The 27,500-nt window shown below is 36.6% G+C and overlaps 1 protein-coding gene across 5 annotated transcripts in view; it reads left to right on the plus strand.

Moving 5' to 3' along the window:
• The window catches only part of LOC143738748 (kinesin-like protein KIF1C), a 65,737-nt gene that overhangs the window by 16,182 nt on the left and 22,055 nt on the right, over positions 1–27,500 (plus strand). For all 5 annotated transcript variants that reach the window (XR_013203995.1, XR_013203992.1, XR_013203993.1 and 2 more), the window contains exons 6-12: positions 18,664–18,842; positions 19,689–19,800; positions 23,885–23,962; positions 24,043–24,108; positions 24,580–24,658; positions 25,210–25,288; positions 25,371–25,519. Coding sequence is in view for 1 of the 5 variants with exons in the window: in XM_077230784.1 (XP_077086899.1) it covers positions 18,664–18,842; positions 19,689–19,800; positions 23,885–23,962; positions 24,043–24,108; positions 24,580–24,658; positions 25,210–25,288; positions 25,371–25,519 (742 nt within the window). In the remaining 4 variants the exon portion in view is untranslated. The remainder of the gene's footprint in view (positions 1–18,663; positions 18,843–19,688; positions 19,801–23,884; positions 23,963–24,042; positions 24,109–24,579; positions 24,659–25,209; positions 25,289–25,370; positions 25,520–27,500) is intronic.

A 27,500-nucleotide genomic window follows, 5' to 3' on the forward strand; every position in this document is an offset into this window, starting at 1 on the left:
AATATAGATGATGATATCCCACTTAATAGCATGTTAACTGTCATTGGCTGCGTTTACATGCAACCAAATAATCCGTTAGTAATGGGATTGACGGTTCAATCGGACTGAAAGCTTCATGTAAACGCCTTAATCGATCCGATTGAAAGGAGCGGTTTATTCCTTTTCTAATCCGATCCAGCGAACATGTGAACACTTGATCGGATTGAAAACCGAAACTGAAAGACTGCGCATGTGCAATGATGTAGAAATAGCGTAATGATGTAGAAATAGCATAATGACGTAGAAAATAGCGTAATTATGTAGAATTAGCGTAATGATGTAAAAATAGCGTAATGACGTAGAAATAGCGTAATGATGTAGAAATAGCGTAATGACGTAGAAATAGCGTAATGACGTAGAAATAGAGTAATGATGTAGAAATAGCGTAATGATGTAGAAATAGCGTAATGACGTAGAAATAGCGTAATGATGTAGGAATAGAGTAATGATGTAGAAATAGCGTAATGATGTAGAAATAGAGTAATGATGTAGAACTAGCGTAATGACGTAGAAATAGCGTAATGACGTAGAAATAGCGTAATGACGTAGAAATAGCGTAATGATGTAGAAATAGCGTAATGATGTAGAAATAGCGTAATGATGTAGAAATAGCGTAATGACGTAGAAATAGCGTAATGATGCAGAAATAGCGTAATGATGTAGAAATAGCGTAATGATGTAGAAATAGCATAATGACGTAGAAATAGCGTAATTATGTAGAAATAGCGTAATGATGTAAAAATAGCGTAATGACGTAGAAATAGCGTAATGATGTAGAAATAGCGTAATGACGTAGAAATTGCGTAATGACGTAGAAATAGCGTAATGATGTAGAAATAGAGTAATGATGTAGAAATAGAGTAATGATGTAGAAATAGCGTAATGATGTAAAAATAGCGTAATGACGTAGAAATAGCGTAATGACGTAGAAATAGCGTAATGATGTAGAAATAGCGTAATGACGTAGAAATAGCGTAATGATGTAGAAATAGCGTAATGATGTAGAAATAGCGTAATGACGTAGAAATAGCGTAATGACGCAGAAATAGCGTAATGATGTAGAAATAGCGTCATGATGTAGAAATAGCGTAATGACGTAGAAATAGCGTAATTATGTAGAAAAAGCGTAATGACGTAAAAATAGCGGAATGACGTAGAAATAGCGTAATGATGTAGAAATAGAGTAATGACGTAGAAATAGCGTAATGATGTAGAAATAGCGTAATGACGTAGAAATAGCGTAATGACGTAGAAATAGCGTAATGATGTAGAAATAGAGTAATGACGTAGAAATAGCGTAATGATGTAGAAATAGCGTAATGACGTAGAAATAGCGTAATGGTGTAGAAATAACGTAATGATGCAGAAATAGCGTAATGATGCAGAAATAGCGTAATGATGTAGAAATAGTGTAATGATGCAGAAATAGAGTAATGATGTAGAAATAGTGTAATGATGTAGAAATAGCGTAATGATGCAGAAATAGCGTAATGATGAAGAAATAGAGTAATGATGTAGAAATAGTGTAATGATGTAGAAATAGAGTAATGATGTAGAAATAGTGTAATGATGCAGAAATAACGTAATGATGCAGAAATAGAGTAATGATGTAGAAATAGTGTAATTATGTAGAAATAGCGTAATGATGCAGAAATAGCGTAATGTAGAAATAGAGTAATGATGCAGAAATAGTGTAATGATGTAGAAATAGTGTAATGATGTAGAAATAACGTAATGATGCAGAAATAGCGTAATGATGCAGAAATAGCGTAATGATGTAGAAATAGTGTAATGATGCAGAAATAACGTAATGATGCAGAAATAGAGTAATGATGTAGAAATAGTGTAATGATGTAGAAATAGCGTAATGATGTAGAATTAGTGGAATGATGTAGAAATAGTGTAATGATGCAGAAATAACGTAATGATGCAGAAATAGAGTAATGATGTAGAAATAGTGTAATTATGTAGAAATAGTGTAATGATGCAGAAATAGTGTTATGACGTAGAAATAGTGTAATGATGTAGAAATAGTGTAATGATGTAGAAATAGTGTAATGATGCAGAAATAGCGTAATGATGCAGAAATAGTGTAATGATGTAGAAATAGCGTAATGATGCAGAAATAGTGTAATGATGCAGAAATAGTGTAATGATGCAGAAATAGAGTAATGATGTAGAAATAGTGTAATTATGTAGAAATAGTGTAATGATGCAGAAATAGTGTTATGACGTAGAAATAGTGTAATGATGTAGAAATAGCGTAATGATGTAGAAATAGAGTAATGACGTAGAAATAGTGTAATGATGTAGAAATAGCGTAATGATGCAGAAATAGTGTAATGATGCAGAAATAGCGTAATTATGTAGAAATAGTGTAATGATGTAGAAATAGCGTAATGATGCAGAAATAGTGTAATGATGCAGAAATAGCGTAATGTAGAAATAGAGTAATGATGCAGAAATAACGTAATGATGCAGAAATAGCGTAATGTAGAAATAGTGTAATTATGTAGAAATAGCGTAATGATGTAGAAATAGTGTAATGATGTAGAAATAGCGTAATGATGCAGAAATAGTGTAATGATGCAGAAATAGCGTAATGTAGAAATAGAGTAATGATGCAGAAATAGCGTAATGATGCAGAAATAGTGTTATGACGTAGAAATAGTGTAATGATGCAGAAATAGTGTAATTATGTAGAAATAGTGTAATGATGTAGAAATAGCGTAATGATGCAGAAATAGTGTAATGATGTAGAAATAGAGTAATGATCTAGAAATAGTGTAATGATGTAGAAATAGCGTAATGATGCAGAAATAGTGTAATGATGCAGAAATAGAGTAATGATGCAGAAATAGCGTAATGATGTAGAAATAGAGTAATGATGCAGAAATAGCGTAATGATGCAGAAATAGTGTTATGACGTAGAAATAGTGTAATGATGCAGAAATAGTGTAATTATGTAGAAATAGTGTAATGATGTAGAAATAGCGTAATGATGCAGAAATAGTGTAATGATGTAGAAATAGAGTAATGATGCAGAAATAGCGTAATGATGCAGAAATAGTGTAATGATGCAGAAATAGTGTAATTATGTAGAAATAGTGTAATGATGCAGAAATAGTGTAATGATGCAGAAATAGAGTAATGATGTAGAAATAGTGTAATGATGTAGAAATAGTGTAATGATGTAGAAATAGAGTAATGATGCAGAAATAGCGTAATGATGCAGAAATAGTGTAATGATGCAGAAATAGTGTAATTATGTAGAAATAGTGTAATGATGCAGAAATAGTGTAATGATGCAGAAATAGAGTAATGATCTAGAAATAGTGTAATGATGTAGAAATAGCGTAATGATGCAGAAATAGTGTAATGATGCAGAAATAGTGTAATGATGTAGAAATAGCGTAATGATGTAGAAATAGAGTAATGATGCAGAAATAGAGTAATGATGCAGAAATAGCGTAATGATGCAGAAATAGTGTAATGATGCAGAAATAGCGTAATGATGTAGAAATAGAGTAATGATGTAGAAATAGCGTAATGATGTAGAAATAGAGTAATGATGTAGAAATAGTGTAATTATGTAGAAATAGTGTAATGATGTAGAAATAGTGTAATGATGCAGAAATAGTGTAATGATGTAGAAATAGTGTAATTATGTAGAAATAGTGTAATGATGTAGAAATAGCGTAATGATGCAGAAATAGTGTAATGATGCAGAAATAGTGTAATTATGTAGAAATAGTGTAATGATGTAGAAATAGTGTAATGATGCAGAAATAGTGTAATGATGTAGAAATAGTGTAATTATGTAGAAATAGTGTAATGATGTAGAAATAGCGTAATGATGCAGAAATAGTGTAATGATGTAGAAATAGTGTAATTATGTAGAAATAGTGTAATGATGTAGAAATAGCGTAATGATGCAGAAATAGTGTAATGATGTAGAAATAGTGTAATGATCTAGAAATAGTGTAATGATGTAGAAATAGCGTAATGATGCAGAAATAGTGTAATGATGCAGAAATAGTGTAATGATGTAGAAATAGCGTAATGATGTAGAAATAGAGTAATGATGCAGAAATAGAGTAATGATGCAGAAATAGCGTAATGATGCAGAAATAGTGTAATGATGCAGAAATAGCGTAATGATGTAGAAATAGAGTAATGATGTAGAAATAGCGTAATGATGTAGAAATAGAGTAATGATGTAGAAATAGTGTAATTATGTAGAAATAGTGTAATGATGTAGAAATAGTGTAATGATGCAGAAATAGCGTAATGATGTAGAAATAGAGTAATGATGTAGAAATAGCGTAATGATGTAGAAATAGAGTAATGATGTAGAAATAGTGTAATTATGTAGAAATAGTGTAATGACGTAGAAATAGAGTAATGATGTAGAAATAGAGTAATGATGTAGAAATAGAGTAATGATGTAGAAATAGTGTAATTATGTAGAAATAGCGTAATGATGCAGAAATAGTGTAATGATGCAGAAATAGCGTAATGATGTAGAAATAGAGTAATGATGTAGAAATAGCGTAATGATGTAGAAATAGAGTAATGATGTAGAAATAGTGTAATTATGTAGAAATAGTGTAATTATGTAGAAATAGAGTAATGATGTAGAAATAGTGTAATGATGTAGAAATAGTGTAATGATGCAGAAATAACGTAATGATGCAGAAATAACGTAATGATGCAGAAATAGAGTAATGATGTAGAAATAGTGTAATTATGTAGAAATAGCGTAATGATGCAGAAATAGCGTAATGTAGAAATAGAGTAATGATGCAGAAATAGTGTAATGATGTAGAAATAGTGTAATGATGTAGAAATAACGTAATGATGCAGAAATAGCGTAATGATGCAGAAATAGCGTAATGATGTAGAAATAGTGTAATGATGCAGAAATAACGTAATGATGCAGAAATAGAGTAATGATGTAGAAATAGTGTAATGATGTAGAAATAGCGTAATGATGTAGAATTAGTGGAATGATGTAGAAATAGTGTAATGATGCAGAAATAACGTAATGATGCAGAAATAGAGTAATGATGTAGAAATAGTGTAATTATGTAGAAATAGTGTAATGATGCAGAAATAGTGTTATGACGTAGAAATAGTGTAATGATGTAGAAATAGTGTAATGATGTAGAAATAGTGTAATGATGCAGAAATAGCGTAATGATGCAGAAATAGTGTAATGATGTAGAAATAGCGTAATGATGCAGAAATAGTGTAATGATGCAGAAATAGTGTAATGATGCAGAAATAGAGTAATGATGTAGAAATAGTGTAATTATGTAGAAATAGTGTAATGATGCAGAAATAGTGTTATGACGTAGAAATAGTGTAATGATGTAGAAATAGCGTAATGATGTAGAAATAGAGTAATGACGTAGAAATAGTGTAATGATGTAGAAATAGCGTAATGATGCAGAAATAGCGTAATGTAGAAATAGAGTAATGATGTAGAAATAGAGTAATGACGTAGAAATAGTGTAATGATGTAGAAATAGCGTAATGATGCAGAAATAGTGTAATGATGCAGAAATAGCGTAATGTAGAAATAGAGTAATGATGTAGAAATAGCGTAATGATGCAGAAATAACGTAATGATGCAGAAATAGCGTAATGATGCAGAAATAGTGTAATGATGCAGAAATAGAGTAATGATGTAGAAATAGTGTAATTATGTAGAAATAGTGTAATGATGCAGAAATAGCGTAATGATGCAGAAATAGTGTAATGATGCAGAAATAGCGTAATGTAGAAATAGAGTAATGATGCAGAAATAACGTAATGATGCAGAAATAGCGTAATGATGCAGAAATAGTGTAATGATGCAGAAATAGAGTAATGATGTAGAAATAGTGTAATTATGTAGAAATAGTAAAATGATGCAGAAATAGTGTTATGACGTAGAAATAGTGTAATGATGTAGAAATAGCGTAATGATGTAGAAATAGAGTAATGACGTAGAAATAGTGTAATGATGTAGAAATAGCGTAATGATGCAGAAATAGTGTAATGATGCAGAAATAGCGTAATGTAGAAATAGAGTAATGATGCAGAAATAACGTAATGATGCAGAAATAGCGTAATGATGCAGAAATAGTGTAATGATGCAGAAATAGAGTAATGATGTAGAAATAGTGTAATTATGTAGAAATAGTGTAATGATGTAGAAATAGCGTAATGATGCAGAAATAGTGTAATGATGTAGAAATAGCGTAATGATGTAGAAATAGAGTAATGACGTAGAAATAGTGTAATGATGTAGAAATAGCGTAATGATGCAGAAATAGTGTAATGATGCAGAAATAGCGTAATTATGTAGAAATAGTGTAATGATGTAGAAATAGCGTAATGATGCAGAAATAGTGTAATGATGCAGAAATAGCGTAATGTAGAAATAGAGTAATGATGCAGAAATAACGTAATGATGCAGAAATAGTGTAATGATGCAGAAATAGTGTAATGATGCAGAAATAGAGTAATGATGTAGAAATAGTGTAATTATGTAGAAATAGTGTAATGATGCAGAAATAGTGTTATGACGTAGAAATAGTGTAATGATGTAGAAATAGCGTAATGATGTAGAAATAGAGTAATGACGTAGAAATAGTGTAATGATGTAGAAATAGCGTAATGATGCAGAAATAGTGTAATGATGCAGAAATAGCGTAATTATGTAGAAATAGTGTAATTATGTAGAAATAGCGTAATGATGTAGAAATAGTGTAATGATGTAGAAATAGCGTAATGATGCAGAAATAGTGTAATGATGCAGAAATAGCGTAATGTAGAAATAGAGTAATGATGCAGAAATAGCGTAATGATGTAGAAATAGAGTAATGATGCAGAAATAGTGTTATGACGTAGAAATAGTGTAATGATGCAGAAATAGTGTAATTATGTAGAAATAGTGTAATGATGTAGAAATAGCGTAATGATGCAGAAATAGTGTAATGATGTAGAAATAGAGTAATGATGCAGAAATAGTGTAATGATGCAGAAATAGTGTAATGATGCAGAAATAGAGTAATGATCTAGAAATAGTGTAATGATGTAGAAATAGCGTAATGATGCAGAAATAGTGTAATGATGCAGAAATAGAGTAATGATGCAGAAATAGCGTAATGATGTAGAAATAGAGTAATGATGCAGAAATAGCGTAATGATGCAGAAATAGTGTTATGACGTAGAAATAGTGTAATGATGCAGAAATAGTGTAATTATGTAGAAATAGTGTAATGATGTAGAAATAGCGTAATGATGCAGAAATAGTGTAATGATGTAGAAATAGAGTAATGATGCAGAAATAGCGTAATGATGCAGAAATAGTGTAATGATGCAGAAATAGAGTAATGATCTAGAAATAGTGTAATGATGTAGAAATAGCGTAATGATGCAGAAATAGTGTAATGATGCAGAAATAGCGTAATGATGTAGAAATAGAGTAATGATGCAGAAATAGAGTAATGATGCAGAAATAGCGTAATGATGCAGAAATAGTGTAATGATGCAGAAATAGCGTAATGATGTAGAAATAGAGTAATGATGTAGAAATAGCGTAATGATGTAGAAATAGAGTAATGATGTAGAAATAGTGTAATTATGTAGAAATAGTGTAATGATGTAGAAATAGTGTAATGATGCAGAAATAGCGTAATGATGTAGAAATAGAGTAATGATGTAGAAATAGCGTAATGATGTAGAAATAGAGTAATGATGTAGAAATAGTGTAATGATGTAGAAATAGTGTAATGACGTAGAAATAGAGTAATGATGTAGAAATAGAGTAATGATGTAGAAATAGAGTAATGATGTAGAAATAGTGTAATTATGTAGAAATAGCGTAATGATGCAGAAATAGTGTAATGATGCAGAAATAGCGTAATGATGTAGAAATAGAGTAATGATGTAGAAATAGCGTAATGATGTAGAAATAGAGTAATGATGTAGAAATAGTGTAATGATGTAGAAATAGTGTAATTATGTAGAAATAGCGTAATGATGTAGAAATAGAGTAATGATGTAGAAATAGTGTAATTATGTAGAAATAGTGTAATGATGTAGAAATAGCGTAATGATGTAGAAATAGCGTAATGATGTAGAAATAGAGTAATGATGTAGAAATAACGTAATGATGTAGAAATAGCGTAATGATGCAGAAATAGTGTAATGATGCAGAAATAGTGTAATGACGTAGAAATAGCGTAATGATGCAGAAATAACGTAATGATGCAGAAATAGTGTAATGATGCAGAAATAGTGTAATGATGTAGAAATAGCGTAATGATGTAGAAATAGTGTAATGATGCAGAAATAGCGTAATGATGCAGAAATAGTGTAATGATGTAGAAATAGTGTAATGATGTAGAAATAGTGTAATGATGCAGAAATAGTGTAATGATGTAGAAATAGTGTAATGATGTAGAAATAGTGTAATGATGTAGAAATAGTGTAATGATGCAGAAATAGTGTAATGATGTAGAAATAGCGTAATGATGTAGAAATAGTGTAATGATGCAGAAATAGCGTAATGATGCAGAAATAGTGTAATGATGTAGAAATAGTGTAATGATGCAGAAATAGTGTAATGATGTAGAAATAGTGTAATGATGCAGAAATAGTGTAATGATGTAGAAATAGTGTAATGATGCAGAAATAGTGTAATGATGTAGAAATAGCGTAATGATGTAGAAATAGTGTAATGATGCAGAAATAGCGTAATGATGCAGAAATAGTGTAATGATGTAGAAATAGTGTAATGATGTAGAAATAGTGTAATGACGTAGAAATAGCGTAATGATGCAGAAATAACGTAATGATGCAGAAATAGTGTAATGATGCAGAAATAGTGTAATGATGTAGAAATAGCGTAATGATGTAGAAATAGTGTAATGATGCAGAAATAGCGTAATGATGCAGAAATAGTGTAATGATGTAGAAATAGAGTAATGATGTAGAAATAGCGTAATGATGTAGAAATAGTGTAATGATGTAGAAATAGCGTAATGATGTAGAAATAGTGTAATGATGCAGAAATAGCGTAATGATGCAGAAATAGTGTAATGATGTAGAAATAGTGTAATGATGGAGAAATAGTGTAATGATGCAGAAATAGTGTAATGACGTAGAAATAGTGTAATGATGCAGAAATAGCGTAATGATGTAGAAATAGTGTAATGATGTAGAAATAGCGTAATGATGCAGAAATAGTGTAATGATGTAGAAATAGAGTAATGATGTAGAAATAGCGTAATGATGTAGAAATAGTGTAATGATGTAGAAATAGCGTAATGATGTAGAAATAGTGTAATGATGTAGAAATAGCGTAATGATGTAGAAATAGTGTAATGATGTAGAAATAGAGTAATGATGTAGAAATAGCGTAATGATGTAGAAATAGTGTAATGATGTAGAAATAGCGTAATGATGTAGAAATAGTGTAATGATGCAGAAATAGCGTAATGATGTAGAAATAGTGTAATGATGTAGAAATAGCGTAATGATGCAGAAATAGTGTAATGATGTAGAAATAGTGTAATGATGTAGAAATAGTGTAATGACGTAGAAATAGCGTAATGATGCAGAAATAACGTAATGATGCAGAAATAGTGTAATGATGCAGAAATAGTGTAATGATGTAGAAATAGCGTAATGATGTAGAAATAGTGTAATGATGCAGAAATAGCGTAATGATGCAGAAATAGTGTAATGATGTAGAAATAGAGTAATGATGTAGAAATAGCGTAATGATGTAGAAATAGTGTAATGATGTAGAAATAGCGTAATGATGTAGAAATAGTGTAATGATGCAGAAATAGCGTAATGATGCAGAAATAGCGTAATGATGCAGAAATAGTGTAATGATGTAGAAATAGTGTAATGATGCAGAAATAGCGTAATGATGCAGAAATAGTGTAATGATGTAGAAATAGTGTAATGATGCAGAAATAGTGTAATGATGCAGAAATAGCGTAATGATGTAGAAATAGCGTAATGATGTAGAAATAGAGTAATGATGTAGAAATAACGTAATGATGTAGAAATAGCGTAATGATGCAGAAATAGTGTAATGATGCAGAAATAGTGTAATGACGTAGAAATAGCGTAATGATGCAGAAATAACGTAATGATGCAGAAATAGTGTAATGATGCAGAAATAACGTAATGATGCAGAAATAGTGTAATGATGTAGAAATAGCGTAATGATGTAGAAATAGCGTAATGATGCAGAAATAGTGTAATGATGCAGAAATAACGTAATGATGCAGAAATAGTGTAATGATGCAGAAATAACGTAATGAAGTAGAAATAGCGTAATGATGCAGAAATAGCGTAATTATGTAGAAATAGTGTAATGATGTAGAAATAGTGTAATGATGTAGAAATAGTGTAATGATGTAGAAATAGTGTAATGATGCAGAAATAGCGTAATGATGCAGAAATAGTGTAATGACGTAGAAATAGTGTAATGATGTAGAAATAGTGTAATGATGTAGAAATAGTGTAATGATGCAGAAATAGTGTAATGATGCAGAAATAGCGTAATGATGCAGAAATAGTGTAATGACGTAGAAATAGTGTAATGATGTAGAAATAGTGTAATGATGTAGAAATAGTGTAATGATGTAGAAATAGTGTAATGATGCAGAAATAGCGTAATGATGCAGAAATAGTGTAATGACGTAGAAATAGTGTAATGATGTAGAAATAGTGTAATGATGTAGAAATAGCGTAATGATGCAGAAATAACGTAATGATGCAGAAATAGTGTAATGATGTAGAAATAGCGTAATGATGTAGAAATAGCGTAATGATGCAGAAATAGTGTAATGACGTAGAAATAGTGTAATGATGCAGAAATAGTGTAATGATGCAGAAATAGTGTAATGATGCAGAAATAACGTAATGATGCAGAAATAGTGTAATGAAGTAGAAATAGCGTAATGATGCAGAAATAGCGTAATTATGTAGAAATAGTGTAATGATGTAGAAATAGTGTAATGATGTAGAAATAGTGTAATGATGTAGAAATAGTGTAATGATGCAGAAATAGCGTAATGATGCAGAAATAGTGTAATGACGTAGAAATAGTGTAATGATGTAGAAATAGTGTAATGATGTAGAAATAGTGTAATGATGTAGAAATAGTGTAATGAAGTAGAAATAGCGTAATGATGTAGAAATAGTGTAATGATGTAGAAATAGTGTAATGATGTAGAAATAGCGTAATGATGTAGAAATAGCGTAATGACGTAGAAATAGCGTAATGATGCAGAAATAGCGTAATGATGTAGAAATAGCGTAATGATGTAGAAATAGTGTAATGATGCAGAAATAGTGTAATGACGTAGAAATAGCGTAATGATGTAGAAATAGCGTAATGACGTAGAAATAGTGTAATGACGTAGAAATAGCGTAATGATGCAGAAATAGCGTAATGATGCAGAAATAGCGTAATGATGCAGAAATAGCGTAATGATGTAGAAATAGCGTAATGACGTAGAAATAGCGTAATGATGTAGAAATAGTGTAATGATGTAGAAATAGCGTAATGATGTAGAAATAGCGTAATGATGCAGAAATAGCGTAATGATGCAGAAATAGCGTAATGATGTAGAAATAGCGTAATGACGTAGAAATAGCGTAATGATGCAGAAATAGCGTAATGATGTAGAAATAGCGTAATGATGCAGAAATAGCGTAATGACGTAGAAATAGTGTAATGATGTAGAAATAGCGTAATGATGCAGAAATAGCGTAATGACGTAGAAATAGTGTAATGACGTAGAAATAGCGTAATGATGCAGAAATAGCGTAATGACGTAGAAATAGCGTAATGACGTAGAAATAGCGTAATGATGTAGAAATAGCGTAATGATGCAGAAATAGTGTAATGACGTAGAAATAGCGTAATGATGCAGAAATAGCGTAATGATGTAGAAATAGCGTAATGATGTAGAAATAGCGTAATGACGTAGAAATAGCGTAATGACGTAGAAATAGCGTAATGACGTAGAAATAGCGTAATGATGTAGAAATAGCGTAATGATGTAGAAATAGTGTAATGACGTAGAAATAGAGTAATGATGTAGAAATAGTGTAATGATGTAGAAATAGCGTAATGATGCAGAAATAACGTAATGATGCAGAAATAGTGTAATGATGTAGAAATAGTGTAATGACGCAGAAATAGTGTAATGACGTAGAAATAGAGTAATGATGTAGAAATAGTGTAATGATGTAGAAATAGCGTAATGATGCAGAAATAACGTAATGATGCAGAAATAGTGTAATGATGTAGAAATAGTGTAATGATGTAGAAATAGTGTAATGATGCAGAAATAGTGTAATGATGTAGAAATAGAGTAATGATGTAGAAATAGCGTAATGATGTAGAAATAGAGTAATGATGTAGAAATAACGTAATGATGCAGAAATAGTGTAATGATGTAGAAATAGCGTAATGATGCAGAAATAGTGTAATGATGCAGAAATAGTGTAATGATGTAGAAATAGCGTAATGATGTAGAAATAACGTAATGATGCAGAAATAACGTAATGATGCAGAAATAGTGTAATGATGTAGAAATAGCGTAATGATGTAGAAATAACGTAATGATGCAGAAATAGTGTAATGATGTAGAAATAGTGTAATGATGTAGAAATAGTGTAATGATGTAGAAATAGAGTAATGATGTAGAAATAGTGTAATGATGTAGAAATAGCGTAATGATGCAGAAATAACGTAATGATGCAGAAATAGTGTAATGATGTAGAAATAGTGTAATGATGTAGAAATAGTGTAATGATGCAGAAATAACGTAATGATGCAGAAATAGTGTAATGATGTAGAAATAGTGTAATGATGCAGAAATAACGTAATGATGCAGAAATAGTGTAATGATGTAGAAATAGTGTAATGATGTAGAAATAGTGTAATGATGCAGAAATAGTGTAATGATGTAGAAATAGAGTAATGATGTAGAAATAGCGTAATGATGTAGAAATAGCGTAATGACGTAGGAATAGTGTAATGATGCAGAAATAACGTAATGATGCAGAAATAGTGTAATGATGTAGAAATAGTGTAATGATGTAGAAATAGCGTAATGATGCAGAAATAGCGTAATGATGCAGAAATAGCGTAATGATGTAGAAATAGCGTAATGACGTAGAAATAGCGTAATGATGCAGAAATAGCGTAATGATGTAGAAATAGCGTAATGATGCAGAAATAGTGTAATGATGTAGAAATAGAGTAATGATGTAGAAATAGCGTAATGATGTAGAAATAGCGTAATGACGTAGGAATAGTGTAATGATGCAGAAATAACGTAATGATGCAGAAATAGTGTAATGATGTAGAAATAGCGTAATGATGTAGAAATAGCGTAATGATGCAGAAATAGCGTAATGATGCAGAAATAGCGTAATGATGTAGAAATAGCGTAATGACGTAGAAATAGCGTAATGATGCAGAAATAGCGTAATGATGTAGAAATAGCGTAATGATGCAGAAATAGCGTAATGACGTAGAAATAGTGTAATGACGTAGAAATAGCGTAATGATGCAGAAATAGCGTAATGACGTAGAAATAGCGTAATGACGTAGAAATAGCGTAATGATGTAGAAATAGCGTAATGATGCAGAAATAGTGTAATGACGTAGAAATAGCGTAATGATGCAGAAATAGCGTAATGACGTAGAAATAGCGTAATGACGTAGAAATAGCGTAATGATGTAGAAATAGCGTAATGATGTAGAAATAGTGTAATGATGCAGAAATAGTGTAATGACGTAGAAATAGCGTAATGATGTAGAAATAGCGTAATGATGTAGAAATAGTGTAATGACGTAGAAATAGAGTAATGATGTAGAAATAGTGTAATGATGTAGAAATAGCGTAATGATGCAGAAATAACGTAATGATGCAGAAATAGTGTAATGATGTAGAAATAGTGTAATGACGCAGAAATAGTGTAATGACGTAGAAATAGAGTAATGATGTAGAAATAGTGTAATGATGTAGAAATAGCGTAATGATGCAGAAATAACGTAATGATGCAGAAATAGTGTAATGATGTAGAAATAGTGTAATGATGTAGAAATAGTGTAATGATGCAGAAATAGTGTAATGATGTAGAAATAACGTAATGATGCAGAAATAGTGTAATGATGTAGAAATAGCGTAATGATGCAGAAATAGCGTAATGATGCAGAAATAGTGTAATGATGTAGAAATAGCGTAATGATGTAGAAATAACGTAATGATGCAGAAATAGTGTAATGATGTAGAAATAGTGTAATGATGTAGAAATAGTGTAATGATGTAGAAATAGCGTAATGATGCAGAAATAACGTAATGATGCAGAAATAGTGTAATGATGCAGAAATAGTGTAATGATGTAGAAATAGCGTAATGATGTAGAAATAACGTAATGATGCAGAAATAGTGTAATGATGTAGAAATAGTGTAATGATGTAGAAATAGTGTAATGATGTAGAAATAGAGTAATGATGTAGAAATAGTGTAATGATGTAGAAATAGCGTAATGATGCAGAAATAGTGTAATGATGTAGAAATAGTGTAATGATGTAGAAATAGTGTAATGATGCAGAAATAACGTAATGATGCAGAAATAGTGTAATGATGTAGAAATAGTGTAATGATGCAGAAATAACGTAATGATGCAGAAATAGTGTAATGATGTAGAAATAGTGTAATGATGTAGAAATAGTGTAATGATGCAGAAATAGAGTAATGATGTAGAAATAGTGTAATGAAGTAGAAATAGCGTAATGATGTAGAAATAGTGTAATGATGCAGAAATAGTGTAATGATGTAGAAATAGCGTAATGATGCAGAAATAACGTAATGACGTAGAAATAGCGTAATGATGCAGAAATAGCGTAATGATGTAGAAATAGCGTAATGATGTAGAAATAGTGTAATGATGCAGAAATAGTGTAATGATGTAGAAATAGCGTAATGATGTAGAAATAGTGTAATGATGTAGAAATAGCGTAATGATGCAGAAATAACGTAATGATGCAGAAATAGTGTAATGATGTAGAAATAGTGTAATGATGTAGAAATAGAGTAATGATGTAGAAATAGTGTAATGAAGTAGAAATAGCGTAATGATGTAGAAATAGTGTAATGATGTAGAAATAGTGTAATGATGTAGAAATAGCGTAATGATGTAGAAATAGCGTAATGACGTAGAAATAGCGTAATGATGCAGAAATAGCGTAATGATGTAGAAATAGCGTAATGATGTAGAAATAGTGTAATGATGCAGAAATAGTGTAATGACGTAGAAATAGCGTAATGATGCAGAAATAGCGTAATGACGTAGAAATAGTGTAATGACGTAGAAATAGCGTAATGATGCAGAAATAGCGTAATGACGTAGAAATAGCGTAATGACGTAGAAATAGCGTAATGATGTAGAAATAGCGTAATGATGCAGAAATACTGTAATGACGTAGAAATAGCGTAATGATGCAGAAATAGCGTAATGACGTAGAAATAGCGTAATGATGTAGAAATAGCGTAATGATGTAGAAATAGCGTAATGACGTAGAAATAGCGTAATGACGTAGAAATAGCGTAATGACGTAGAAATAGCGTAATGATGCAGAAATAGCGTAATGATGTAGAAATAGTGTAATGATGCAGAAATAGCGTAATGATGTAGAAATAGTGTAATGATGCAGAAATAGCGTAATGATGTAGAAATAGTGTAATGATGTAGAAATAGTGTAATGATGCAGAAATAGCGTAATGATGTAGAAATAGCGTAATGATGTAGAAATAGTGTAATGATGCAGAAATAGTGTAATGACGTAGAAATAGTGTAATGATGTAGAAATAGCGTAATGACGTAGAAATAGCGTAATGATGCAGAAATAGAGTAATGATGTAGAAATAGCGTAATGACGTAGAAATAGCGTAATGATGTAGAAATAGCGTAATGATGTAGAAATAGTGTAATGATGTAGAAATAGCGTAATGATGTAGAAATAGTGTAATGATGTAGAAATGGCGTAATGATGTAGAAATAGCGTAATGATGTAGAAATAGTGTAATGATGTAGAAATAGTGTAATGATGTAGAAATAGCGTAATGATGTAGAAATAGTGTAATGATGTAGAAATAGCGTAATGATGTAGAAATAGCGTAATGATGTAGAAATAGTGTAATGATGTAGAAATAGCGTAATGATGTAGAAATAGTGTAATGATGTAGAAATAGTGTAATGATGTAGAAATAGTGTAATGATGTAGAAATAGTGTAATGATGTAGAAATAGCGTAATGATGTAGAAATAGTGTAATGATGTAGAAATAGCGTAATGATGTAGAAATAGCGTAATGATGTAGAAATAGTGTAATGATGTAGAAATAGCGTAATGATGTAGAAATAGAGTAATGATGTAGAAATAGCGTAATGATGCAGAAATAGCGTAATGATGTAGAAATAGCGTAATGATGCAGAAATAGCGTAATGATGTAGAAATAGTGTAATGATGCAGAAATAGCGTAATGATGTAGAAATAGTGTAATGATGCAGAAATAGCGTAATGATGTAGAAATAGTGTAATGATGTAGAAATAGTGTAATGATGCAGAAATAGCGTAATGATGTAGAAATAGCGTAATGATGTAGAAATAGTGTAATGATGCAGAAATAGTGTAATGACGTAGAAATAGTGTAATGATGTAGAAATAGCGTAATGACGTAGAAATAGCGTAATGATGCAGAAATAGAGTAATGATGTAGAAATAGCGTAATGACGTAGAAATAGCGTAATGATGTAGAAATAGCGTAATGATGTAGAAATAGTGTAATGATGTAGAAATAGCGTAATGATGTAGAAATAGTGTAATGATGTAGAAATAGCGTAATGATGTAGAAATAGCGTAATGATGTAGAAATAGTGTAATGATGTAGAAATAGTGTAATGATGTAGAAATAGCGTAATGATGTAGAAATAGTGTAATGATGTAGAAATAGCGTAATGATGTAGAAATAGCGTAATGATGTAGAAATAGTGTAATGATGTAGAAATAGCGTAATGATGTAGAAATAGCGTAATGATGTAGAAATAGTGTAATGATGCAGAAATAGCGTAATGATGTAGAAATAGTGTAATGATGCAGAAATAGTGTAATGATGCAGAAATAGTGTAATGATGTAGAAATAGCGTAATGACGTAGAAATAGCGTAATGACGTAGAAATAGAGTAATGATGTAGAAATAGAGTAATGATGTAGAAATAGCGTAATGATGTAGAAATAGCGTAATGACGTAGAAATAGCGTAATGATGTAGGAATAGAGTAATGATGTAGAAATAGCGTAATGATGTAGAAATAGAGTAATGATGTAGAAATAGCGTAATGACGTAGAAATAGCGTAATGACGTAGAAATAGCGTAATGACGTAGAAATAGCGTAATGACTTAGAAATAGCGTAATGATGTAGAAATAGCGTAATGATGTAGAAATAGCGTAATGATGTAGAAATAGTGTAATGATGTAGAAATAGTGCAATGATGTAGAAATAGCGTAATGATGTAGAAATAGTGTAATGATGTAGAAATAGTGTAATGATGTAGAAATAGCGTAATGATGTAGAAATAGTGTAATGATGTAGAAATAGCGTAATGATGTAGAAATAGCGTAATGTAGAAATAGTGTAATGATGTAGAAATAGCGTAATGATGTAGAAATAGCGTAATGTAGAAATAGTGTAATGATGTAGAAATAGCGTAATGATGTAGAAATAGCGTAATGATGTAGAAATAGTGTAATGATGTAGAAATAGTGTAATGATGTAGAAATAGCGTAATGATGTAGAAATAGTGTAATGATGTAGAAATAGCGTAATGATGTAGAAATAGCGTAATGTAGAAATAGTGTAATGATGTAGAAATAGCGTAATGATGTAGAAATAGCGTAATGATGTAGAAATAGCGTAATGATGTAGAAATGACGTATGACGCGCTGAACGAGCGGTTCTTCTGATGAATAGTGAAAAGTGGAGCAGGACGACGCCACCAGTGCTCGCTTCACACTCTCACACACACACACACACACACACACACACACACACACACACACACACACACACACACACACACACACACACACACACACACACACACACACACACACGACTGGCCATTTTTACTGTGTGATCAATATAAGCAGCGGTAAAACGGCTCATACACTCATCATCTCCTAATTATGGATAAATATTAAGTCTGCTGTTTATAACAAATAAAGAACTAATGTAGGAGAATAGTTATTATGCGCAAACATCAGGAAACTCTGTATATTCGTGCAGTGTGCGCATGTCAAAAAATATATCCCGATGTGAAGCGTGTGACATATAAACACACACATCAACCCGATCACATGTTCAGTGTTCATGTAAACACTGCATTCAGATTCATCAAGAGGAATGAATTCAGTCCGACTGAAACAGAAGTTGTTCATGTAAACGCAGCCAGTGTCTGTTTTATCTGTTTTATTGCCTGTGATGTTGACGTTGATGTGTGTGTGTGTGTGTGTGTGTGTGTTCAGGTGTCGTTTATGGAGATCTACTGCGAGCGAGTGCGAGATCTGCTGAACCCCAAGAGTAAAGGTGCGCTGCGGGTCCGAGAGCACCCCATCATGGGGCCGTACGTCGAGGACCTGTCCAAACTCGCTGTGACCTCCTACCAGGACATCAGAGACCTCATGAACTCGGGGAACAAGGCCCGGTGCGTGTTATCCATATCAACATCCCTGTTACTCCTGAATTCAGATTAACCCTCATTCTTCCCTCGGGTCATTTTGACCAGGTCATTTTTTTGGGGAAAAAATATAAAATTTGAGTGTTCATCAGAGGGGTCCAAGACACCAGGATTTTTGTCGCACTTGAACCACGAATACACAACTTTTTTTTTTTAATGGATTCGAGGATTTTTGTGGTTGAAATTTAAAAAAAGTAACAAATCTTTCCCTCTCGGGTCAATCTGACCCCCTTAGGAATGAATGGAATGTGAGGAATGCTTCAGTACACATAGAAAAACATAAAAAGGCTCAAAATTCACACTAAAAATGCTCAAATTTTGCCCAAAAAATTATTTTATAATGTCTACATGTGTGTCTGAATGCGTACTGAATAACTGACTTTAGGACCCAGAGGAACAGCTCATTTACTCCATATTGAGATATAAGGACATCTAGAGTCATGAAATATCATCTTATATTATTTATTTTCCACAAGAGGTCAAAGACACACAATGTAAGATATTTAAAGCTGAGTTAAAAGGTTTAAGCATGAAACTGAGAGTTATTTTGATTTTAAGTTGAAAGAATGTGAGGAATGTGCTTAAATTACTATTTATTATTTATTGATCAAATCTAGTAATTTAAAGGTAAATAAAAAAATTGCATTAAAAATGTAAAAAAATACTATCAAAATGAAATAAAATAAGTTTTCTGAAGAAAAAAATTTAAGTATAATTTTAGGGCTTCGGGTCATTTTGACCCTCGAGGGAAGGTTTTGTTACAGAACGCGAGGGAAGGATGAGTCCTCAACATGACTTTGATTGATTGATCAGGACGGTGGCAGCGACAAACATGAACGAGACGAGCAGTCGATCACACGCCGTCTTCACTATCGTCTTCACTCAGCACCGTCGAGATCAGCTGACCGGCCTCGACACAGAGAAGGTGTGTGTTTCAGTACAGTGTGTGTTGGTGTATTATATATAAATTTGCCCATAAAATAATAATAATAATAGTTATTAAACAAAAATATAAAAAATGCTAAATACAATATAATAAATAAAAATTATATATGTATATATATATATATATATATATATGGCTATAAAATAGTATTAATAAAAATAATATTAATAATTATTATTTTTATTTCAAAATAAAAATATAGAGCAGTGTGTTTGTGTGATTTCTGTCCATCACATGTTCTCTGGCGTGTAATATCTTAGTGACACGCGTTCTCTGGCGTGTGCGTGTGATTTCTGTGAGTCACGTGTTCTCTGGCGTGTGATTTCTGAGCTTCACGTGTTCTCTGGCGTGTGCGTGTGATTTCTGTGCGTCACGTGTTCTCTGGCGTGTGCGTGTAATTTCTGAGTGACACGCGTACTCTGGCGTGTGCGTGTGATTTCTGTGAGTCACGTGTTCTCTGGCGTGTGATTTCTGTGCGTCACTTGTTCTCTGGCGTGTGATTTCTGTGATTTCTGTGCGGCACGTGTTCTCTGGCGTGTGCGCGTGATATCTGTGCGTCACGTGTTCTCTGGCGTGTGCGCGTGATTTCTGAGCGACACGCGTTTTCTGGCGTGTGCGTGTGATTTCTGTGATTTCTGTGCGTCACGTGTTCTCTGGCGTGTGATTTCTGTGCGTCATGTGTTCTCTGGCGTGTGATTTCTGTGCGTCACGTGTTCTCTGGCGTGTGCGTGTGATTTCTGTGCGTCACATGTTCTCTGGCGTGTGCGTGTGATTTCTGAGCGTCACATGTTCTTTGATGTGTGCGTGTGATATCTGTGCATCACATGTTCTCTGGCGTGTGCGTGATTTCTGTGATTTTTGTGCGACACGTGTTCTCTGGCGTGTGCGTGTGATTTCTGTGCGTCACGTGTTCTCTGATGTGTGCGTGTGATATCAGTGCATCACATGTTCTCTGGCGTGTGCGTGTGATTTCAGTGATTTCTGTGCGTCACGTGTTCTCTGGCGTGTGATTTCTGAGCGTCACGTGTTCTCTGGCGTGTGCGTGCGATTTCTGTGCGTCACGTGTTCTCTGGCGTGTGTGTGTGATTTCTGTGCATCATGTGTTCTCTGGCGTGTGATTTCTGTCCGTCACGTGTTCTCTGGCGTGTGATTTCTGTGCGTCACGTGTTCTCTGGCGTGTGATTTCTGTGCGTCACGTGTTTTCTGGCGCGTGATTTCCGTGCGTCACGTGTTCTCTGGCGTGTGCGCGTGATTTCTGAGCGACACGCGTTCTCTGGCGTGTGCGTGTGATTTCTGTGCGTCACATGTTCTCTGGCGTGTGCGTGTGATTTCTGAGCGTCACGTGTTCTCTGGCGTGTGCGTGTGATTTCTGTCCGCCGCATGTTCTCTGGCGTGTGCGTGTGATTTCTGTGCGTCACGTGTTCTCTGGCGTGTGATTTCTGTGCGTCACGTGTTCTCTGGCGTGTGATTTCTGTGCGTCACGTGTTCTCCGGCGTGTGCGTGTGATTTCTGTGCGTCACATGTTCTCTGGCGTGTGCGTGGGATTTCTGAGCGTCACATGTTCTTTGATGTGTGCGTGTGATATCTGTGCATCACATGTTCTCTGGTGTGTGCGTGTGATTTCTGTGATTTCTGTGCGTCACATGTTCTCTGGCGTGTGATTTCTGTGCGTCACGTGTTCTCTGGCGTGTGCGTGTGATATCTGTGATTTCTGTGCCTCACGTGTTCTCTGATGTGTCCGTGTGATATCTGTGCATCACATGTTTTCTGGCGTGTGCTTGTGATTTCTGTGATTTCTGTGCGTCACGTGTTCTCTGGCGTGTGATTTCTGAGCGTCACGTGTTCTCTGGCGTGTGCGTGTGATTTCTGTGATTTCTGTGCGTCACGTGTTCTCTGGCGTGTGATTTCTGTCCGTCACATGTTCTCTGGCGTGTGATTTCTGTCCGTCACGTGTTCTCCGGCGTGTGATTTCTGTGCGTCACGTGTTCTCTGGCGTGTGATTTCTGTGCGTCACGTGTTCTCTGGCGTGTGCGTGGGATTTCTGTGCCTGACGTTTTCTCTGGCGTGTGCGTGTGATTTCTGTGCGTCACGTGTTCTCTGGCGTGTGTGTGTGATTTCTGTGCGTCATGTGTTCTCTGGCGTGTGATTTCTGTCCGTCACATGTTCTCTGGCGTGTGATTTCTGTCCGTCACGTGTTCTCCGGCGTGTGATTTCTGTGCGTCACGTGTTCTCTGGCGTGTGATTTCTGTGCGTCACGTGTTCTCTGGCGTGTGCGTGTGATTTCTTTGCGTCACGTGTTCTCTTGCGTGTGTGATTTCTGTGCGTCATGTGTTCTCTGGCATGTGATTTCTGTCTGTCACATGTTCTCTGGCGTGTGATTTCTGTCTGTCACATGTTCTCTGGCGTGTGATTTCTGTCCGTCACGTGTTCTCTGGCGTGTGATCTCTGTGCGTCACGTGTTCTCCGACGTGTGATTTCTGTGCTTCACGTGTTCTCTGGCGTGTGCGTGTGATTTCTGTGCCTCACATGTTCTCTGGCGTGTGCGTGTGATTTCTGTGATTTCTGTGCGTCACGTGTTCTCTGGCGTGTGTGTGTGATTTCTGTGCGTCACATGTTCTCTGGCGTGTGATTTCTGTCCGTCACATGTTCTCTGGCGTGTGATTTCTGTGCGTCACGTGTTCTCTGGCGTGTGATTTCTGTCCGTCACATGTTCTCTGGCGTGTGCGTGTGATTACTGTGCGTGACATGTTCTCTGGCGTGTGCGTGTGATTTCTGAGTGTCACGTGTTCTCTGGCGTGTGCGTGTGATTTCTGTGCGTCACATGTTCTCTGGCGTGTGCGTGTGATTTCTGTGCGTCACATGTTCTCTGGCGTGTGCGTGTGATTTCTGTGCGTCACATGTTCTCTGGCGTGTGATTTCTGTCCGTAACATGTTCTCTGGCGTGTGATTTCTGTCCATCACATGTTCTCTGGCGTGTGATTTCTGTCCGTCACATGTTCTCTGGCGTGTGCATGTGATTGCTGTGCGTCACATGTTCTCTGGCGTGTGTGTGTGATTTCTGAGCGCCACGTGTTCTCTGGCATGTGCGTGTGATTTCTGAGCGTCACATGTTCTCTGGCGTGTGCGTGTGATTTCTGAGCGTAACGTGTTCTCTGGCGTGTGCGTGTGATTTCTGTGATTTCTGTGCGTCACGTGTTCTCTGGCGTGTGCGTGTGATTTCTGTGCGTCACATGTTCTCTGGCGTGTGCGTGTGATTTCTGAGCGCCACGTGTTCTCTGGCGTGTGCGTGTGATTTCTGTGCGTCACATGTTCTCTGGCGTGTGATTTCTGTCCGTCACATGTTCTCTGGCGTGTGATTTCTGTCCATCACATGTTCTCTGGCGTGTGATTTCTGTCCGTCACATATTCTCTGGCGTGTGATTTCTGTCCGTCACATGTGCTCTGGCATGTGCATGTGATTGCTGTGCGTCACATGTTCTCTGGCGTGTGCGTGTGATTTCTGAGCGTCACGTGTTCTCTGGCGTGTGCGTGTGATTTCTGAGCGCCACGTGTTCTCTGGCATGTGCGTGTGATTTCTGAGCGTCACATGTTCTTTGACGTGTGCGTGTGATTTCTGAGCGTCACGTGTTCTCTGGTGTGTGCGTGTGATTTCTGAGCGTCACATGTTCTCTGGCATGTGCGTGTGATTTCTGAGCGTCACATGTTCTCTGGCGTGTGATTTCTGAGCGTCACGTGTTCTCTGGCGTGTGCGTATGATTTCTGTGCGTCACGTTCTCTGGTGTGTGCGTGTGATTTCTGTGATTTCTGTGCGTCACGTGTTCTCTGGCGTGTGCGCGTGATTTCTGAGCGTCACGTGTTCTCTGGCGTGTGCGTGTGATTTCTGTGCGTCACATGTTCTCTGGTGTGTGCGTGTGATTTCTGAGCGCCACATGTTCTCTGGCGTGTGCGTGTGATTTCTGAGTGTCGCATGTTCTCTGCCGTGTGTGTGTGATTTCTGAGCGTCACGTGTTCTCTGGCGTGTGTGTGTGATTTCTGAGCGTCACGTGTTCTCTGGCGTGTGCAGGTCAGTAAGGTGAGTCTGGTGGATCTGGCGGGCAGCGAGCGAGCGGATTCATCTGGAGCCAAAGGCCTGAGACTGAAGGTACGGCACTGATATTTCCATCCATAATGAAGAGGCATCATCTCCTTCACTCTTTCACACACACTCTGTCTGTTCTTCAGGAAGGCGCTAATATTAATAAATCTCTCACCACTCTGGGGAAAGTAATCTCCGCTCTGGCTGAAAATGTGAGTTAATTCATGAAATGATTCCTCTGTCATCATGTACTGTTGCAAACCCATATATTCATGCATGGGAAAGACAGAAGTGCTCAATCTTTAGCAACATGTTCACGCTGCTGTTTCTAAAGACAATGAAAGTATGTGGGATTCAAAATGTCACTAGAAGACTAGAAAACAGAAGAATAAAGTCATGTATTCAAAGTCATAGCACACAGGCCATGAGGACAAACTTTCATGATGCTTTTGTTTTGTCATTCATTGTCATTATTTGGCAAAGAGCAGTGTGGACTTTCTGCTGAACGTCTCCTTGATGTTGTACAGAAGAAAGAAACTCGTACTTGTAATGAGGCTTGTAGGCCTGTAATGAGATGAATGTCCTGTCATAGAGAAGCTACTGATGAATTTATGTACCATTTGAAGCCCCAGACTATTAAATGAATTTAAATGAATATAAAATTGTTTATATGTGACAAACAGCAAACCAGCAAAAGAAAGAAAAGTGAGTTCATTCCGTACAGAGACTCAGTGCTCACCTGGATCTTGAAGGAGAACCTGGGTAAGACACACACACACATACACAGTAGTTTGCTATCTTTGTAGGGACTCTCCATGGACGTAATGGTTTTTATACTGTACAAACTATATATTCTGCCCACTTACACTAACCCTTAACCTGGCCATAACACACACGTCCTCACACACACACACACACACACACACACACACACACACACACACACACACTAACCCGACCTCTAAACCTACCCATCACACACACACCACACACACACACTAACCCGACCTCTAAACCTACCCATCACACACACACACACACACACACACACACACACACACACATACACATACACATACACACACACACACGACCTCTAAACCTAACCATCACACAAAGCTTTCAGCATTTTTACATTTTCCAAAAAATATAATTTAGTATGTTTATTAACACATTTCCCTCGTGGGGATCCACAATGTTATATAAACCCGTACACACACACACAGAAACAGTACTGGTTATGAAACGTGTGTGTGTGTGTGTGTGTGTGTGTGTGTGTGTGTGTGTGTGTGTGTGTGTGTGTGTGTTTTAAGGTGGTAATTCTCGTACCGCTATGATTGCTGCTCTCAGTCCCGCAGATATTAACTATGAGGAAACACTCAGCACACTCAGGTACATCCATCAATCAACCAATCAATCAATCAATGGATGAACCATCTATCCCTGTGACTGTCACAGCTGTGTGTGTGTGTAGATACGCTGACCGTGCAAAGCAGATCCGCTGTAATGCTGTAATTAACGAGGATCCAAACGCTCGTCTGATCCGAGAACTGAAGGAAGAAGTGAACCGACTCCGAGATCTCCTGCTGTCACAAGGGCTGAGCCGACTGGTCACCGCTCCAGGTGCACACACACACACACACACACACACACACACACACACACACACACACACACACACACACACACACACACGTATTCATTTAGCAGACGCTGTTATCCAAAGCGACTTACATTTGAGGAATACAGCAAGTGATTTGTCGTGAAGAGGCAAACAAACACAAAAACCGCTCAAAGTTTCAGACAGCTGAGAGCAGCGTAAGCTGGAACGGGGATTAAAGGTTAAAGCACAGTTTCGTATCGTAGGCTTCTGGTAGAGATGTAGACTCGTGAGAGCGAGTGAAAGCCGGAGAGAGCTGAGCCTGTGGAAGATCAAGCGTCAATGCCTTGAACTTGATGCGAGCAGCAAGTTAATCAAATCACCTTTATTTATACAGCGCTTTTACAACACACAGTTTCAGGGCATCTTTACAGAGATAACAGGAAAATAATGCAACAGATTTTGTTTCCAGAAGAAAATGGTGTTATAGTCCAGCTTAAGTAAGTTCAGTGATGGTTCGTTTTTGTTGTAAAAAAGTTATTAAAGTCCCTGTAAAGGCAATTTAAAAAAAAAATTCTAAACACATTATAAATGTTAGAAATGTATTGCTAAATTACAAAGACTGTGAAGTACTGAATTGTGGAGTTAGACCGTTAAACAGTTTTTCACCATTGATATTTTACGGATTTTTTGGATGGGGCTAAAAGGGTACTCGATGACGCACTGGAGTGCTTGAGCTCCTGGCCCCGCCCCTACCTGATGACGCACTGGAGCCCCTGAGCTCCTGGCCCCGCCCCTACCTGATGACGCACTGGAGCCCCTGAGCTCCTGGCCCCGCCCCTACCTGATGACGCACTGGAGTGCTTGAGCTCCTGGCCCCGCCCCTACCTGATGACGCACTGGAGCCCCTGAGCTCCTGGCCCCGCCCCTACCTGATGACACACTGGAGCCCCTGAGCTCCTGGCCCCGCCCCTACCTGATGACGCACTGGAGCCCCTGAGCTCCTGGCCCCGCCCCTACCTGATGACGCACTGGAGCCCCTGAGCTCCTGGCCCCGCCCCTACCTGATGACGCACTGGAGCCCCTGAGCTCCTGGCCCCGCCCCTACCTGATGACGCACTGGAGCCCCTGAGCTCCTGGCCCCGCCCCTACCTGATGACACACTGGAGCCCCTGAGCTCCTGGCCCCGCCCCTACCTGATGACGCACTGGAGCCCTTGAGCTCCTGGCCCCGCCCCTACCTGATGACGTACTGGAGCCCCTGAGCTCCTGGACACGCCCCTACCTGATGACGCACCGGAGCCCCTGAGCTCCTGACCCCGCCCCTACTTGATGACGCACTGGAGCCCTTGAGCTCCTGGCCCCGCCCCTACCTGATGACACACTGGAGCCCCTGAGCTCCTGGCCCCGCCCCTACCTGATGACGCACTGGAGCCCCTGAGCTCCTGGCCCCGCCCCTACCTGATGACGCACTGGAGCCCCTGAGCTCCTGGCCCCGCCCCTACCTGATGATGCACTGGAGCCCCTGAGCTCCTGGCCCCGCCCCTACCTGATGACGCACTGGAGCCCCTGAGCTCCTGGCCCCACCCCTACCTGATGATGCACTGGAGCCCCTGAGCTCCTGGCCCCGCCCCTACCTGATGACGCACTGGAGCCCTTGAGGCTGGCCGCTCCCCTAACAATATAAATAGAACACATTCGCATCGCATCAATTTGCCGCTCAATCGCGAGTTACTGTCAGTATTATTAATTACTACAGCTTACAGTTTGCTAGTTAGCTATGTCTTCGTCACGGAATTGCGTATTACCTGGATGCGTTCACGTACAAAACAGATCGGTGTCCTTATTTAAATTGACTAAATACGATCAGATCAAGAAGAGGTGGAATAATTTTGTGAAGAGCCACCTTGATGGAGAGCTGAGGATCACCACCAAAACCCGCCTCTGTAGTGATCATTTTACACGGGGTAGTTTTATAAACTTTCGTCGGAGACAACTGGGATTC

This window comes from Siphateles boraxobius, unplaced genomic scaffold (assembly GCF_051911475.1).
Source record: "Siphateles boraxobius isolate OS27281-9 unplaced genomic scaffold, OSU_SipBor_1 150, whole genome shotgun sequence".
Classification (NCBI taxonomy): domain Eukaryota; kingdom Metazoa; phylum Chordata; class Actinopteri; order Cypriniformes; family Leuciscidae; genus Siphateles; species Siphateles boraxobius.